Raw genomic sequence first — 15,926 nt, 5'->3', positions numbered from 1 at the left:
GCCAAGTTCTGTTGCGCTTTGCGTCAAAAACTGTGCCTGTTTGGCCAGCTATGGGCCCCTTCGGGCCCAAGGGGAGTCATGGCTCCGTGTCCCCTTGGATCCACCCCTGTCAAAAACGCCTCAAACCAAAATTGGCTGTAGGCAGCTCCATGCCCTGAGCCCATGGGATCGATGAGCACGAAACCTTCACCAATCGGTACGACGGAACAGACTCGGAGCACAGGGTTGTCTGCAACCACATTTTTCCCGGTTTTTGGAATTTTGGTGACCTTGATCTGACCCGAGGTCACCACATTCTGGAATGCGCAGGACGGCGGCCATGGCACATCGATTGGTGAAGATTGCATGCTGATCGGTTCCAGAGGCTTGGAGCGTGGGGTTCTCTGCAGTAATTTTTGGTTGTTTTGGGGCATTTTTTGTGACGTTTGATCTGACCTAATTGGCAATCATAATCTGGGAAGGATGGGATATTGACTTATCTATGTACCATGTACTGTTATCCAAGGTTATCCATGTACTGAAAAGGATAAGATATAAACTATGGTGCATGGATTAGTGAAGGTTTCATGCTGACCATTGCCATAGGTTTGGAGCGTGGGGTTGGCTGTAACCAATGGTGGTGATTTTAAGCGTGTTTGGTTACATTCGACCTGGCGCGAGGTCACCATGTTCTGGAAAAAACAGAATATCGTTTATGTCGCATCGATTGGGGAAGGCTTCACGCTGATCGGTGCCATAGACTCAGGAATATGGGTTGTCTGCAACCGTTTTCCGGTTTGTGACATTTTTGTGACCTCTGACTTAACCCAATGATGCCGTGTTCTGGAGTGGCTAGGTTATTGACCAAGTGGCATTAAATGGTGGAGGTTTGGTGTCGATCATGGCCATGGGATCGAAGTATGGGGTTGTCAACGAGTTTAGTCGGCCGTTTAGGCCGTTAGATAGCCTTAGTTTAGGCAATATCTTTGCGATAGACGGACTCGAGTTCATTGACCCTATCGCGTTTTGTTCCACTGCGGCCGCAATCACGCGGTGGTGGCGCGTAGGTAGGTGGTGCTAATCGAGCTCTCGTCAGCAGCGGTCCAAGCCGTCTCGGGCAGGTTCGGATAGGTCCTGAGGAATAGGTACCTGCTTTGACTTTGTTGCCCCGGATGGATTTTACGCGCATCGGCGCAAGTGAGAGTCGTCAGGTTGAGAATGCGCCGCGCTATCGTGGTGATTGTGTGCGAAGGGTGAGGTCTACCTGCTTGTGAGTGAGGTGCAACTTTGCGTCTTAGGTATATGCATGTGGAATGTGCCTATCAGCCAATACCATGCTTGACAGCAAGTATGTCAGCATATACCTTTTTGTATGTATTGGTCCTTAAAATTCCCATGCAGACAGGCCAGGGGCAAAATTTTGGTGTCACCAGCATAGGCCTTTTACTTATTAAATGTTCTGAATTAGCTGAATCTAGTGTTATATCAGCACAGTATTAGTATGAGTGGATGCAGATATTTTGGTTCTAGTACATTCATTCAGTTTTTTGTGTCTACTCCATGTAAAATTTGTTTTAGGTACATTAGGTTGGGCTAAGCCAGGCTAGGCTAGGCCAGGCTAGGCTAGGCCAGGTTAGGCTAGGCTAGGCCAGGCTAGGCTAGGCCAGGCTAGGCTAGGCTAGGCTAGGCTAGGCTAGGCTAGGCTAGGCTAGGCTAGGCTAGGCTAGGCTAGGCTAGGCTAGGCTAGGCTAGGCTAGGCTAGGCTAGACCACACTAGGTTATGTTAGGTTGGGCTACATTAGGCTAGGTCAGGTTAGGTTAGATTTGTGTTACTCCTCTTCCAAAAAGGCAATTTTCATTGAGGAATTGCAGGTGGATTATAACTTCATAGCAATGGCACCAGCAGGTTGGCAGTGTTAAGTCCTGGGATCGCTTGAATGTAATCTATAGTAATTATTAAATGTTGAATTTTGAAGGTAGGCATGTAGCTGTACCTGTTGCATGGTTACCTACAACACTTTGTGCCATAAAGCAGATGATTTATGTACAGTGCTCTTTAGTAACATAGGTATCTGTGTCTACTTGTGTTTGTGTACCTATGTCTACCTACCATCTGTCTACTTGTGTTTCTGTCTACCTAGCTACCTGTCTACCATTGGCTGTACATGCCCAATTTCATGTTTCAGGTAGCTGAAAGGATTAGCAAACTGCGATTTAAGTAAATAACAAGACACCTGACAATGGCAAGGTAAGGGTCGGTGGGGATGCAGATGACAGAATCTCACTGCCAAGGGGAATATCTTACGTCTCATGCAGTGGCTGTATGACTGTGTGATTTTGAGGGTTGGCACCACTACCAGCATTTCTCTTCTGACTCAAAACCAACTTTTAGTTGCCTCCCATTTTCTCCTAATGACATCGTGCCACATTCTTGGCATATTGCTCTCAGCCATCCCACATGTCTTGTCCAGCTGGTGGCTGCCACATGGGCAGCCATGGGCAGTCTGGACCTACCTGCTGTTGCCTGGACTTGAGATTTGGAAAGTGCAGAGCAATGTGCTATTGATGGCAGATGCAGGGTGAACCATCCTGTTAGCTCTCCAATGTGGAAGATTGTTTCCTTACAGTGCCCGTCGTAACAACCGCATTAACGATAAGTCTGAATGGCAGCGAGGGCTTCTGCCTGGGGGAGCACACCCTGAAAGTGCCACTGGAGCTGCACCGGCTGAACCGGCAGCGTCTCTGCAAAGAGCTGCGGAGCACTGATGGCGTGCCGGCCGGCGCGGTGGTCGTGCTGCAGGGGGGCGAGGCGACCACACGCTACTGCAGTGACGCCGAGCACGAGTTCAGACAGGTGCGCCCACCACCGCTCCGACGGCCGGCTGGCTGCGGCTGCGGCTGCGGTGGAGGCCGCGGCTGGCCCGGTGCATGTCCCTGGGGCACTCAGACTCCCTCAGGGCTTTGTGATAGGTTTGCATTGGCTTTGGGTTCGGGCACAGGAGAGCACCGTGCTATTGCTTGCAGATGCAGCGTGAACCACCCTGCTAACTCTCCTGTTTGAGGGGCTGTTTTCTTGCCACACTAGACGGGTCGGATGATCATGCTAGCCTAGAAATGATCCATGCCCGTTGCCGTGCGCTCTCCGGCTTTTGCGCGTCCCCACGTAATGGTCGCGATCAGACGGCCCTGTAAGTGCATTGACCAGTACGCGCAAAGACCACTGGTATGAGGAGTATTGGAGGTGACTGAGCGAATATCATACATATACCTCTATTTTGAATAAACGTGCTGTCATATGGCCGCCAGCTAAAATATGCAAAAATATGAAAAGATGTGCAAAAAATGTGCAAAAATAAGATGTGCGGAGGGATCTTTACGGAGGGACCTGAACATGGTATCGGTGGCGTTATCAGTATCAGTGGCTCGCCCTTTGATGGCTGGTATATGGACATATGTGCTGCTGTTTTTTCTCGTACTGGCCGCAACCATGGGTGCATCGGCGGCATTTCAACCTTTGATTATGCCGGCTTCTGGCGGCAGGCAGGTTTGAATGGAGCCTTTAAGAGAAATATTCCAGATGAGAGAGCACGTTTTCACATGATCCGTGGTGCCAAGCATTTGGCCTGCAGTTGTACCGAGTATTCTTAGCGCTGTCTCACTGGCGAATGATGCGATGCACCGGTAAATCACGAGACGCTGACCTCCGGTAGGATTTTTGAGGGAACGCGACGCAGCAGCTTGTGCTCAAGGCTGCTGGAGTATCGCTGGTACACAAACGCTGCGGACGTCGTCGTCATGCCGCCACCGCGTACACAGAGCGCCGCGCTCGCCGCTGGCTGCCGCGCCGAGCGCTGCGTCTGCCGCGCCGGGCGCTGACGTCTGTCCCCGCGCGCAGGAGTCATTCTTTCACTGGGCGTTCGGGGTCCTGGTACCGGACTGCTATGCCTGCATCGAGGTGGCCAGCGGGCGCACCACCGTCTTCTACCCGCGCCTGGACGAGGTGTACGCCACCTGGATGGGCCGCCTGCTCACCGCCGATGACGTCAGGGCTCAGTACGGCGTAGACGACGTCAAATACGTCGATGAGGTAGCTGCACGAGACGACCGCTTGTGCCGGCTTGTATGGCCCTCCCCCTACGACTAGAAGGGTGTGTCTTGGGATCTTTGGTATGCCTTCGCTTTTGCCGTTACTTTCGGTGGATTTTCAACCAACATAAAATTTTGCCTGTGACAAAAGATTATTTCTAAGTTACATACAAAGCTATAAGGTTTAGGTTTACGTGGATTAACAAAGATTATGCCAAACCATCCACTTGGGATCGTGCAGTCGACGTTTAGTCGGATGACGCGGTGGTGGCACTTTATTTCGTGCGGCCTGTGTTCCTGCGCATCAAGACTTGATGGGAGCACTGACCTCTGTGTTGCTGTGCTCCGCAGATAGCGAACGTCATCCAGGGAATGAAACCGGATGTGCTTCTTTTGCTGGTAAGGAGGTGATTAGGGGCGTATACGCTCACCCTCCTTGCGAGACTGGAGCGTTTTTCTGGCATGTTTTGCCTCTGTTCTTTCATCCGCAGCATGCTGTCCGAAGTGCACTGGTTTTTGTATTGTCCCACGCCGGGATTGGCGGTACGTATTGATCGAGTTGCTGTCCTGCAGTTGGGCTGCATACGGCCGCCCCGTCACTTGAACAGTTATCAGCTCATTGTGCTGCTCCATTCATCGCTGTTTCTGTGATCTTATTCCAGGAAGGCGTGAATTCGGACAGCAAGAAGACCACGCGACCTGCCGCGTTTGATGGCATGAGCAAGTAAGCGTTCTTACTCACAAAGGCAACAAGCGATCGGTATGTGGGCGGCATCTGACATACGCTCTCGGGATTGAAGCATCAAGTGGGTTGGTGTGCCCTGGTTGTTAACCGATGACCCAGTACACCGTATGACCCCGGACAACACCCTGAGCCATACCCCATTGGTACCGGGTGCTCCGTAAGTGCGCTATGGTTCTTTACATGCAGGCATGTCTCGTCGCTGTGCGTTCATGTAATGGGTTCGGCCTACAGGAGAGGGATTTTTAGTTCCATGCACATATGGTGCGATATATCCTCTTGCTTTTGTTGGACACTTTTTGTCAGCCACGTGCGATTTCTTCTGCAGTTTGTGTGCAAAGGTTTCCTAAGCATATGCGAATAGGAGGCTAGTATCGCTGTGGTGTGCCAGCGACCAAATACCAGCCTCTCAGTGCATGTTTTTGTTCAAAAAACAATTTTTCGTTAGCCCTAGTACTCTAGTACCTAGTACTGGTACTCTCGGGCACGTCGGATAAATTTAGCGCACACCTTATCTACTTAACGACTGCTAGGACACCTCACGAAGTTTTGTGCTACGGGCGCGTCATTTTCACACATGGCCCGTTGGACGACGGACGGCAACGCCGCATGACCGGGCGGTGTCGCCGTCCGTCTTGTGTCCGGCCCACTTGTGTCGTTGAGGCCGGCTCTCCTGCCGCCAGGTTCAAGACGGACTACGGCCTACTGTACCCGGTCATCTCGGAGCTGTGAGTGGCCTCTCGGTCGCGCCGATAGGCGGTGCAGGGAGTCACGCGCTCTGCACCGCGACAGATAGTGAGAGCGGCTATCTGGGGGCCGACTGTGGGTCTGGGCGGCCGGGGCGGCGTACCGACGGCTAGCGCGTTCATTTGGGCCTGGCACAGGCAGGGGGGGGGGGGGGGGTGTATGCGGGCTGCGTTTTCGTTTATCTGACCCTTGTGTTGTGAGATATGAGACGGCCCGCCCGCGCAGACCCAGACTGATGACCGGCTGATGTCCGGCTGCTCATGGCTGTCTGCGGTCTGGTGTCCTGGTGTTGTGAGATATGAGACGGCTCGCCCGCGCAGACTCAGACTGATGACCGGCTGATGTCCGGCTGCTGATGACTGACGGCAGTCTGGTGTGAGATATGAGACGGCTCGCCCGCGCAGATCAGACTTACGACCGGTTGATGTCTGGCTGCTGATGACTGACGGCGGTCTGGTGTCCTGGTGTATGAGACGGCTCGCCCGCGCAGACTCAGACTGATGACCGGCTGATGTCCGGCTGCTGATGACTGACGGCGGCCTGGCGTCCCTGGTGTCACATGCACTGATGCCTGATCTGGTGTTGCACGAACTGACGGCGGTCTGGTGTCCTGGTGTTACGCGCACTGATACCATATCTGGTGATCTGGTGTCACACGGACTGACGGCAGTCTGGTGACCAAATCCTCGGGAAAATTTTGGCACGGACGGCAGAGCACGCGCAGTGTTGGCCCTGAACCGCCAGCCTGCGCGTCGGCGTTTGAATCCCCTTGGCCTCGAACTACGCGGCCAGTTCCTGGCGCGAACGGACCAGCCCCCCCCCCCCCCCCCTCTCGTCGCGAACACCCGGTCACCTGCACTCGCTGACCGACCGGGCCGGCGCCGGGGTCCACAGCCGCGTGTTCAAGACGCCGCTGGAGGTGGAGGTGCTGCGGTACTCCAACAAGATCTCGTCAGGGGCGCACAAGGAGGTGATGCGTAAGATCCGGCCTGGCATGAAGGAGTATCAGCTGGAGGCTATCTTCAAGCAGTACAGCTACTACATGGTACGGACCCGGTGCGCTCGCGGCCGCCGCTGGGGACTGAGGCTCGCGGCCACCGCTGGGGACTGAGGCTCGCGGCCACCGCTGGGGACTGAGGCTCGCGGCCACCGCTGGAGACTGAGGCTCGCGGCCGGCGCTGGGGACTGAGGCTCGCGGCCGCCGCTGGGGACTGAGGCTCGCGGCCGCCGCTGGGGGACTGAGGCTCGCGGCCGCCGCTGGGGGCGGAGGCTCGCGGCCGCCGTTAGGGACTGAGGTTCGCGGCCGCTGCTGGAGACTGAGGTTCGCGGCCGCCGCTGGGGACTGAGGTTCGCGGCCGCCGCTGGGGACTGAGGCTCGCGGCCACCACTGGAGGACTAAGGTTCGCGGCCGCCGCTGGGGACTGAGGTTCGCGGCCGCCGCTGGGGACCGAGGTTCGCGGCCGCCGCTGGGGACCGAGGTTCGCGGCCGCCGCTGGGGACTGAGGTTCGCGGCCCCCGCTGGGGACTGAGGTTCGCGGCCGCCGCTGGGGACTGAGGTTCGCGGCCGCCGCTGGGGACTGAGGCTCGCGGCCGCCGCTGGTGCGCCGAGGCTCGCGGCCACTGATGGGTGGGGGGTGGGGGGGGAGGGGGCGGGGGGCCGAGGTGGGTGGACCGACTGATACGAAGACGGGTTTAGTTGGGCAATGGGCGAACAACCCCGCGTGTTGCGCAAAGACGGCACGAGCTCTATTGCGACAGCGGGTGTAAGCTCGCGGCCGTGATGAGTGATGCAATGTCCGACGGACCCTATCGCTGTCGGCAGATTACCTGATGCGGCTACTGGTGCTCCAAGGCGTGCCGTCTATTTCATGTGGGAATTGATACATGAAATAGACGACAGTTTACGTAGCCACGCCCGTCGACACAGCGTACAGATGCCGTGGGTCTCAGCTGTGTAAGGGCGTGCGGCGTTCGTTACAGGTGCGCGGGCCGTCACTGCGGCCAAGAACCTGCCCGCCTGTGTTTTATCCCGAGCCATAACGCCCGTTTGACGTGCAGTACCACCACGCCCGCAGTGTTGCCGACACTTGCCCGCAGTGTTCGCCAACACTTTCCCGCAGTGTTCGCCAACACTTGCCCGCAGTGTTCGCCAACGCTTGCCCGCAGTGTTCGCCGACACTTGCCTGCAGTGTTCGCCGACACTTGCCCGCAGTGTTCGCTGACACTTGCCCGCAGTGTTTGCCGACACTTGCCCGCAGTATTCACCGACACTTGCCCGCAGTGTTCGCCGACACCGTGTCGTTAACACGCGCTCGGCCATGTCCAGGGCGGCTGTCGTCATGTGGCGTACACGTGCATCTGCGGCAGCGGGGAGAACGGGGCCGTGCTGCACTACGGCCACGCGGGCGCGCCCAACGACAAGACGGTGCGTGACGGCGATATGTGGTACGTGATGCCGGCTGTGCCTCTCCCGCCATGGCTACCGCCAGGGTCACGGGGCGCCGCCCGTACCTCGCCCCGGGGTCACGGACACCGCTCCTCCCGTGGGTGTTCGTCATGTGGTTTTGGCGTGCTCACGTGTGCCGCCGCGGTCCTTGTGGGGACCAGGGCTCGGGGCAGAACAGGAGACGTGCTCGGCCTGCATACGAGTCAGCTGCTAAATATTCCATCGCCGATGAGGCACACTGATGGCGCAATGTCGCGTTTGCAGTTGATTTCAGTGTGAATGCTGCCTTTGCCTTGTGTCGTGAATTAGCCTGTTAGGCAGGGGGTGCAGACACGCGCCGAGACAAAGGCCTTGTATTCTACGAAAGCAATTGGGCATGCGTGGTGGTCGGTGATTGTAGCCGCCGTTCGTTCTACCGAAGTGGCCGGCAAATTGCAACGACCGAGGTTCCACCTTTTCCGTCCTGTCCCGGATGACGTGAAGCTCCGTTTGAGGGCGACGCCGCTGCACGTCGCTGCTGTTGACACGGTGGGTCTGACCGCCTCTTGCGCGCGGCCACAGCCTGTTCGACATGGGAGCCGAGTACTACTGCTACACGTCAGACATCACCTGCTCCTTCCCGTCTAACGGCAAGTTCACCGACAAGCAGAAGGTCATCTACAACGCCGTACTGAAGGCCAGCAGGGCCGTCATGGACGCGCTGAAGCCAGGTGGGTGTGTCCCGAGCTGGATCGGGACCGTCGTGGACGCATGGAAGCCAGGTGGGTGTGCCGTGCTCGATGTACTCCTCGGAGCCGTGCCCCTGGGTGCAGTGCGTCAACCGATTTAGCTGAGCAGTTGCAGTGAACTCTTATCGTCAGATAGCGTCAGCTCACGTCTATGAATGTCGTGTCGTTGGATAGGGTGTTATGATCTGTCGCGGGTCGCGGGGTTGGTGTTTTGTCGCCTTAGATGTAGTTGGCGCGGGGGATTGTACGACGACGGACCATTGGTGTTAAATACATTTTAACATAACTCCAAAACTATTGTAAACTAGGGTGGGTGAAACCACGCTGAGTGGGTTGTATTGTCCAGCCTGGGTCAGGTGCGGTGTTATGCTCTGACTACTTGCTTTTGTTATCACTTAAGTGAGTTCAGCAGTGTCCACCTTCAGTGCGCCAGATCTCCCGCTTATTCTCGGCACTGCTCAGAAACGCCAGTGTGGCAGCTGCTTTTTGTACAGCTGTGGGCGGCTGTGCAGCGACCAGTCGCCGCCGTGCTTAGCGACAAAAGAATAGTCTCGCGGTTGGACTTTCGATATCTCGAGCGCGCCTCTCACGGGACCGCGCCGTTGCCAAGCAACCGACAGTCAGCTGACGGTCGGCGCACGAGGGCGTCTGCTCTGCCTGTCGGTCGGGTGACCCCTGACGCCCCGCCCCCGCCCCCCGCTCCAGGTATCTGCTGGGTGGACATGCACCTGCTGGCCAACCGCGTGACGCTGGAGGAGCTGAAGGCGGCCGGCATCCTCCGCGGCAGCGTCGACGACATGATGAAGGTCGGGAAGGCGAGAGGAGCCAGTCTAGAGACGCGGTGTCTGTGGGGGGGGGGGGGGGGGCTGTGAGCGGGCGACACATGCTGGAAGGGGCACGTGACTGTGGCCGAGGTCTGGCAGCGGTACAGGTGGACCGCCATCAGACGGTCTGTTGCGGGTTCACGTTCTCTGCCGTGACCTGAGTAGTGTGTGCTTCGACAGTGTGAGCACTCTGGGACACCAATGTGTAGCTGCTATTGGTTACCAGTGTGGAGGTGCTGTGGGTACCAGTGAATATCTGCTATTGGTTGCCAGTGCGGAGGTGCTGTGGGGTACCAGTGAATATCTGCTATTGGTTGTCAGTGCGGATGTGCTGTGGGGTGCCAGTGAGTATCTGCTATTGGTTGCCAGTGTGGAGGTGCTGTGGGGACACAATATCTGCTATTGGTTGCCAGTGCGGAGGTGATGTGGGGTGCCAGTGAGTATCTGCTATTGGTTGCCAGTGCGGAGGTGCTGTGGGGTACCAGTGAATATCTGCTATTGGTTGCCAGTGCGGAGATGCTGTGGGGTACCAGTGAGTATCTGCTATCGGTTGCCAGTGCGGAGGTGCTGTGGGGTACCAGTGAATATCTGCTATTGGTTGCCAGTGCAGAGGTGCTGTGGGTTACCAGTGAATATCTGCTATTGGTTGCCAGTGCGGAGATGCTGTGGGGTACTAGTGAGTATCTGCTATTGGTTGCCAGTGCGGAGGTGCTGTGGGGTACCAGTGAGTATCTGCTATTGGTTGCCAGTGCGGAGGTGCTGTGGGCTACCAGTGAATATCTGCTATTGGTTGCCAGTGCAGAGGTGCTGTGGGGTACCAGTGAATATCTGCTATTGGTTGCCAGTGCGGAGGTGCTGTGGGGTACCAGTGATATCTGCTATGGTTGCCAGTGCGGAGTGCTGTGGGGTACCAGTGAGTATCTGCTATTGGTTGCCAGTGCGGAGGTGCTGTGGGGTACCAGTGAGTATCTGCTATTGGTTGCCAGTGCAGGTGCTGTGGGGTACCAGTGAGTATCTGCTATTGGTTGCCAGTGCGGAGGTGCTGTGGGGTACCAGTGAGTATCTGCTATTGGTTGCCAGTGTCCAGGTGCTGTGGGGTACCAGTGAGTATCTGCTATTGGTTGCCAGTGTCCAGGTGCTGTGGGGTACCAGTGAGTATCTGCTATTGGTTGCCAGTGTCCAGGTGCTGTGGGGTACCAGTGAGTATCTGCTATTGGTTGCCAGTGTCCAGGTGCTGTGGGGGTACCAGTGAGTATCTGCTATTGGTTGCCAGTGTCCAGGTGCTGTGGGGTACCAGTGAGTATCTGCTATTGGTTGCCAGTGTCCAGGTGCTGTGGGGTACCAGTGAGTATCTGCTATTGGTTGCCAGTGTCCAGGTGCTGTGGGGTACCAGTGAGTATCTCCTATTGGTTGCCAGTGTCCAGGTGCTGGGGGTACCAGTGAGTATCTGCTATTGGTTGCCAGTGTCCAGGTGCTGTGGGGTACCAGTGAGTATCTCCTATTGGTTGCCAGTGTCCAGGTGCTGTGGGGTACCAGTGAGTATCTGCTATTGGTTGCCAGTGTCCAGGTGCTGTGGGGTACCAGTGAGTATCTGCTATTGGTTGCCAGTGTCCAGGTGCTGTGGGGTACCAGTGAGTATCTCCTATTGGTTGCCAGTGTCCAGGTGCTGTGGGGTACCAGTGAGTATCTGCTATTGGTTGCCAGTGTCCAGGTGCTGTGGGGTACCAGTGAGTATCTGCTATTGGTTGCCAGTGTCCAGGTGCTGTGGGTACCAGTGAGTATCTGCTATTGGTTGTGTGCCAGTGTCCAGGTGCTGTGGGGTACCAGTGAGTATCTGCTATTGGTTGCCAGTGTCCAGGTGCTGTGGGGTACCAGTGAGTATCTGCTATTGGTTGCCAGTGTCCAGGTGCTGTGGGGTACCAGTGAGTATCTGCTATTGGTTGCCAGTGTCCAGGTGCTGTGGGGGTACCAGTGAGTATCTGCTATTGGTTGCCAGTGTCCAGGTGCTGTGGGGTACCAGTGAGTATCTGCTATTGGTTGCCAGTGTCCAGGTGCTGTGGGGGTACCAGTGAGTATCTGCCTATTGGTTGCCAGTGTCCAGGTGCTGTGGGGTACCAGTGAGTATCTCCTATTGGTTGCCAGTGTCCAGGTGCTGTGGGGTACCAGTGAGTATCTGCTATTGGTTGCCAGTGTCCAGGTGCTGTGGGGTACCAGTGAGTATCTCCTATTGGTTGCCAGTGTCCAGGTGCTGTGGGGTACCAGTGAGTATCTGCTATTGGTTGCCAGTGTCCAGGTGCTGTGGGGTACCAGTGAGTATCGGCTATTGGTTGCCAGTGGTCCAGGTGCTGTGGGGTAACAGTGAGTATCCTCCTATTGGTGTGTCCAGTGTCCAGGTTGCCTGTGGGGTACCAGTGAGTATCGGTACAGGTGCTGTGGGGTACCAGTGAGTATCTCCTATGGTTGCAGTGTCCAGGTTGTGGCGGTCAGTGGTACCAGTGAGTATCTGCTATTGGTTGCCAGTGTCCAGGTGCTGTGGGGTACCAGTGAGTATCTGCTATTGTTTGACAGTGTCCAGTGCTGTGGGGTACCAGTGAGTATCTGTCTATTGGTTGCCAGTGTCCAGGTGCTGTGGGGTACAGTGAGTGATCTGCTATGGTGCAGTGTCCAGGTGCTGTGGGGTCCCAGTGGTATCTCCTATTGGTTGCCAGTGTCCAGGTGCTGTGGGGTAAGTGGTATCTGCAGTGAGTATGCTGTGGGTACCATAGTTCTCTATGGTTGCCAGTGTGGTGCTGTGGGGGTACCAGTGAGTATCTGCTATTGGTTGCCAGTGTCCATGGTGCTTGTGGGTGTACCAGTGAGTATCTGCTATTGGTGTTGCCATTTGTGTCCAGGTGCTGTGGGGTACCAGTGAGTATCTCCTATTGGTTTGCCAGTGTCCCAGGTGCTGTGGGGGGTACCAGTGAGTATCTGCTATGGGTGCCAGTGTCCCAGGTGCTGTGAGGGGGTGTGGGTACCAGTGAGTATCTTCCTATTGGCTTGCAGTGTCCAGTTCTTTGGGTACCAGTGGTATCTGCTATTGTTGCAAGTGTCCAGGTCTGTTGGTACCAGTGTAGTTCTCACTATTGGTTTGCCTTGTACAGGTGCTGTGGGTATCAATTGAGTATCTCCCTATTGGTTGCCAGTGTCAGGTGGCTGTGGGGTACCGTGAGTATCTCCTATTGGTTGCCATTGTCCAGGTGCTGTGGGGTACCAGTGAGTATCTGCTATTGGGTTGCCAGTGTCCGGTTCTGTGGGGTACAATGATTACCCTATTGGGTGCCAGTGTCCAGGTGCTGTGGGGTACCAGTGAGTATCTCCTATTGGTTGCCAGTGTCCAGGTGCTGTGGGGTACCAGTGAGTATCTCCTATTGGTTGCCAGTGTCCAGGTGCTGTGGGGGTACCAGTGCAGAGCTGCTATGTGGAACCGTCGTGCAGTTATTGTGGGCTTGTAGCTTGTGGCTGCTGTTATTTCGTTACTTTGTGGCTGTGGTTGATTACCAGTATGCACGCTCTCGTTACTTTGTGGCTGTGGTTGATTACCAGTATGCACGCTCTCTGTCTAACCGCTGCGTCTGTTGCGCCTGACTAGCGCGTGCAGCGCCTCACTGTCTCCTCTCCTCCCCCCCCCCCCCTCCCCCTCCCGAGCAGGCGAACCTGGGCGCCACATTCCAGCCGCACGGACTGGGCCACTTCCTCGGTTGTGACGTGCACGACGTGGGCGGCTACCTGCGCGGCCAGCCGGAGCGGCGCTCCGAGGCGGGCCTGCGGAACCTGCGCACGGCGCGTACCATCCGGGCCGGCATGGTGCTCACCATCGAGCCCGGCTGCTACTTTATCGACCACGTGAGGAGTGGCGGGAGGGGCTGGGCAGTGGAGGTAGTAGTCGGGCGTCACGGTGGGCAGTGCAGTGTTCGTTTTCGCGTCGCAGTTATCGGCGCTGCCACTATCGAGTGGCGATTGCTTTTTGGTTTCGTTTGGGTTAGAGCCTGTTTAGGCGGGTAGTGACCCCTTCAGGTCTATGGGATGAAGGACAGTATTTCATGCGCCTGGGGTTCTCCGCCGGGACTTGGCCCTCACAGGGACCCCAGTGCGGAGTACGTGGTCAGCGTTCGGACGGGGCCCCACCAGGGTGCGCCTCAGCCCACTCGTGGCCGGCGTATGTAGCTTGAACCAGATGAACGGGCGTCTCGAGAATGCAGAATGTAGTGAGAATGGCGAGAGAGGGCAGGTGAAAGTAAAAGGGTGTATGCAGATGTAGCTGAGTGGAGCATCCCAACAATGAGGTTATGAGAAATGAAAGGTCAAGGGTTGAATGAGGTGGCGTACATCAGTTGGGAACGGAAATGTCATGAACCTGGATGGTATGCCAGCTGCTCACCCCATTCATTGCGAACTTAACGCGTTCGTGTTGCCCCTATCATCCTACGAGAAGTGTTACATCATAGCCCGCTGTCGACTGATCGCCCTGCCATCTGCCGGCCAGCTGCTGAACCAGGCGGAGTCGGACCCGGTGCTGAGCCAATTTCTGGTGCCGGAGATGGTACGTCAGTACCGCGGCTTCGGCGGCGTGCGCATTGAGGACGACGTGGTCGTCACCCAAGACGGCATGGAGTGTCTGACCGTCGTGCCGCGCACGTAAGGCTCTGCCTCTCCCCCCGCCCACCCTCTCTCCTCACTCTCCACGCGAGCTGGGGTGAGCCGGACGACTCAGACGTTCGGTGCCGTACTAGTATTGGTTGCGGGGCGAGCGGCGGTGTGACCACCTGGGTAGGCAGCCCCCGCCCACCGCCGGGAGGGGGTTTCGGCGCGCCTGTCGGTGTGTGCATTTTGTCGGAGAACCGACGCGATGTGCGTCATGTGCGTGGTGAGTAGCGTCTGTATTGCCGTACGAGGTGCCCGATCGTTGTGAGCCGGGCGGAGAGGTGGCGACATGTGAAGAGTGCGGCGCCCAGCCAGCGTCTGCGCGTGTTTTGGGTGGGGTGTTTTGGACTGTGCTGCCACCTTCTGTTCACTTACTGCGGCTTCTGTTTGGGAATGGGAGGGTGCATTCGTGCTATGTGCATGGAACAAGCTTAACCCAGCGCTCTTGGGCTTGCCATTTGTGGCTCCAGTCAGCCAACCTGGCTGCGGTTGCGAAACTGAAGCGGGAATTGGAAATTTATTCACTTGGTTTGCGTGGTGGGTTTCATAGCTCGGGGTTAACTTTGTCTAACCGACGCACCTTATGCATAAATGTTTCAAAATCAGGCAATCAAATAAAGTCGTCTTTTTTCTGCTCGCATGCGTGCGGGATGAATTTTATAATTGCGTATTTGTGAGACAGGGCCTTGGTTGTCTGTTTATCGTCAGATAGTTCTCAGTGGAATGGTTTTATTGAGCCAGGTCTTACTCCATCAGGTGACTGATCTGTTTGACGTGTGTGTGGTCCGTGACTGACCGAGTGGCCCTGCGCCGGCAGTGTGGAGGAGGTGGAGGCCCTGATGGCCGAGGGACGGCGCCAGGAGGTGTTTGTACCTCAGCTTCACGCCGAGACCAAGCTGAACCAGTAGTCGGCCCAGCGCCCCTGCTGACCGAGAGCCCAGCTCGACCTAGCCCCAGCTCTATTGGGGCTGATCATGGCTCGCTACGGGTCGTTTCTAGCCGTGTGCCATCAACCGCGCCATAATTCGTAATCGCTGGTGTTGGTGTCGCTGTTGCATCGGTGCTTGGGAATGCGGGATGCGGTATTTTATGTATATACATATATGCTGAACTATTTTCTTAAATTTTGGTATGCGTACGTCTCAGACCTGCTGAGTGATGGAAGCGTCACGTTTTGGAGCCTCAAATCGTGCATAAGGCGGACGCATCATTTAACGAACGCGATGATGTCTGAATTGCAAGAGAGCAATTTATGGCAAGTTTATCCTGTCGCCTGAAGCCTATAGCTTGAAAAGTTGTTGCCAGTATGCGATTTTGTGATGCCAATTAGGATATTATACACGTTACCTAATAATGTTCTGAATAACAAAACGCACATGTGAATAAAAAGTTGGCTGGTGCACCTGTTCTTCCATTTCTTTTTGACAAAGGATTCAGTCGGCTAAAGATGGTTCCTGTTGGACATGAACCGTCGGTCAACTACGGAACTAGATATATTGGAAAATGGCTGTTTTTTTGGGCATGGGTAAGGCCGGGATTAGGCCACATCTGGGTCGCCATGAGGAATGCAGTGGCTGGCTTGGAGCTGCAAAAAATATCCCTGAAAAGAGAATCTCGTGGACGCCGGTGTGCTGAAGATGTTGGTCCGTGGACTGTAAAGGTGTAAGCCACAGCTGCAGTATACGTTTGGGCTC

General features: G+C 56.0%; 1 protein-coding gene across 6 annotated transcripts; it reads left to right on the top strand.

Annotated features, from left to right (window-relative positions):
* Positions 1-976: 976 nt before the first annotated feature.
* On the top strand, positions 977-15,646 carry LOC119105926 (xaa-Pro dipeptidase). 6 transcript variants are annotated; one of them, XM_037229490.1, is made up of 14 exons: positions 979-1,046; positions 2,166-2,227; positions 2,650-2,833; positions 3,875-4,066; positions 4,417-4,464; positions 4,728-4,789; positions 5,491-5,535; positions 6,449-6,599; positions 7,881-7,999; positions 8,562-8,710; positions 9,434-9,534; positions 13,240-13,434; positions 14,075-14,226; positions 15,050-15,646. In XM_037229490.1, exons 2-14 carry the CDS (start codon positions 2,220-2,222, stop codon positions 15,138-15,140), a joined length of 1,497 nt encoding a protein of 498 aa, XP_037085385.1. In that variant the 5' UTR covers positions 979-1,046; positions 2,166-2,219; the 3' UTR covers positions 15,141-15,646. The 6 variants fall into 6 exon arrangements, with proteins under 6 accessions (XP_037085390.1, XP_037085385.1, XP_037085386.1 ...); XM_037229491.1 differs by having other exon boundaries at positions 1,027-1,100; XM_037229492.1 differs by having other exon boundaries at positions 1,031-1,110.
* Positions 15,647-15,926: the final 280 nt, after the last annotated feature.

The sequence above is a fragment of the Pollicipes pollicipes genome, unplaced genomic scaffold (assembly GCF_011947565.3).
Source record: "Pollicipes pollicipes isolate AB1234 unplaced genomic scaffold, Ppol_2.1 Scaffold_6138;HRSCAF=7277_pilon_pilon_pilon, whole genome shotgun sequence".
NCBI lineage: Eukaryota > Metazoa > Arthropoda > Thecostraca > Pollicipedomorpha > Pollicipedidae > Pollicipes > Pollicipes pollicipes.
Note: the sequence above shows the minus strand (reverse complement) of the source record. Positions and strands in the feature narration are given on the sequence as shown.

What these genes read in the sequence shown, in the direction of transcription:
- LOC119105926 (XM_037229490.1), top strand. An exon ending in TACCCGGTCATCTCGGAGCT is followed by an intron (nt 5,536 to 6,448) that starts GTGAGTGGCCTC and finishes CGGGGTCCACAG; the next exon opens with CCGCGTGTTCAAGACGCCGC. An exon ending in GCGTCGACGACATGATGAAG is followed by an intron (nt 9,535 to 13,239) that starts GTCGGGAAGGCG and finishes CCTCCCGAGCAG; the next exon opens with GCGAACCTGGGCGCCACATT.